The sequence below is a fragment of the Elephas maximus genome, chromosome 3 (genome assembly GCF_024166365.1).
Source record: "Elephas maximus indicus isolate mEleMax1 chromosome 3, mEleMax1 primary haplotype, whole genome shotgun sequence".
Lineage (NCBI taxonomy): Eukaryota > Metazoa > Chordata > Mammalia > Proboscidea > Elephantidae > Elephas > Elephas maximus.
Window position 1 is genome coordinate 187,391,591 of NC_064821.1, and position 1,400 is coordinate 187,392,990.

The 1,400-nt window shown below is 48.5% G+C and overlaps 1 protein-coding gene across 1 annotated transcript; it reads left to right on the forward strand.

Moving 5' to 3' along the window:
- Positions 1–216: 216 nt before the first annotated feature.
- LOC126071446 (skin-specific protein 32-like) lies at positions 217–996 on the forward strand. Its single transcript, XM_049875643.1, has one exon. It carries the CDS (start codon positions 217–219, stop codon positions 946–948), a length of 732 nt encoding a protein of 243 aa, XP_049731600.1. The 3' UTR covers positions 949–996.
- The last annotated feature ends 404 nt before the right edge of the window (positions 997–1,400 follow it).

Below are 1,400 nucleotides of genomic sequence, written 5' to 3' on the forward strand. Positions count from 1 at the left end.
AGGTAAAGACACAGAGCCAAGCCTAGAATCTCTGACTCTGAGTCCATCCTAAGTGACAGGTGTACAGCCTCTGGGTTCCTGTGACCTTCTCAAAAAGGCCACTGCTTACAGACCACACTTTACCCAAAGGGAATGCTACAGGTTTCTCTGGAAACTTTCCTAGTTTCAGCCTTCTGATGAAACCTTTCTTTCCAGATTTTACAAAACCTCACAAAGATGTGCGACCAACAGGAGCAGCAACGTTTCCCTCCCACCTGTGTGAAAGGTTTGAGATTGGGGTCCGTGCAAAGCACAAAATGCACGTCTGTGAAATGTGCAGTTCCATGCGAGACTAAAACTGTTAGTGTGGTGTGTCCTGATCCGTGCCAGACTCAGACCTACGTGAAATGCCCTGTTCCATGCAAGACAACGTGTGTGAAATGCCCACCTCCATGCCAGACTCAAACCTATGTGAAATGTCCAGTTCCGTGTCAGACAACGTATGTGAAATGTCCAACTCCATGCCAGACTCAAGGCTATGTGAAATGCCCACCTCCATGCCAGACAACGTATGTGAAATGCCCACCTCCATGCCAGACAACGTATGTGAAATGCCCAGCTCCGTGCCAAACAACCTATGTGAAATGCCCAGTTCAGTGCCAGATGACCTGTGTGAAATGCCCAGTTCCGTGCCAGACGACCTATGTGAAATGCCCAGTTCCCTGCCAGACGACCTATGTGAAATGTCCAACTCCCTGCCAGACCCAGACATATTATGTCCAGTGCCCTTCTCCTTGCCAGACCTACTACGTGCAGGCTCCTGCAAGCAGCAGAGTGCAGAGCTCAGGATCCCAGGGCTGTAACCCTGACCCATGCTGTGATTGTGGGTGCTGCTGTTTGGGAATTATCCCCATGAGTTCCCGAGGACCTGCATGCTGTGACCTTGAGGACGATGACTGCTGCTGTTAAACACAGAAGACTAGTCCCACTCCAGAATTCTCTGCCCACTGCCCAAGCCTGCTGTGCCCATATATCCGTTCTGGAACATTCACCAACCGCTGACTCCCCCTCCCAATCCCGTCATGCCTAGTAACATGGAATCTCATTCCTTGCTTCCCCTCTGTATTTTCTTTGCTTCTTTCTTTATCAAGGCAACCTGCCAGAGTTAGCACAATCTCAAACTATGGCAAGAATAAAACTCTGAATGAAATTCACAGGGACATCTGGTCTGTTTCTTTGGTCCAAGCTTATTCTTCTCTACCAGAAATTGCCTCCCTCTCTTAGTCTTGCTTCTCAACAAGAAGAAAGGTCTGCATGGATATGAGCAAGCAGACAGAGCTGGTGAAATCCCAGCCTGGGATCCCCATGTCTTCTAGAATGCTGTGAATTAACTTCCCTATGTACTTTTTTTTTTAATGTAC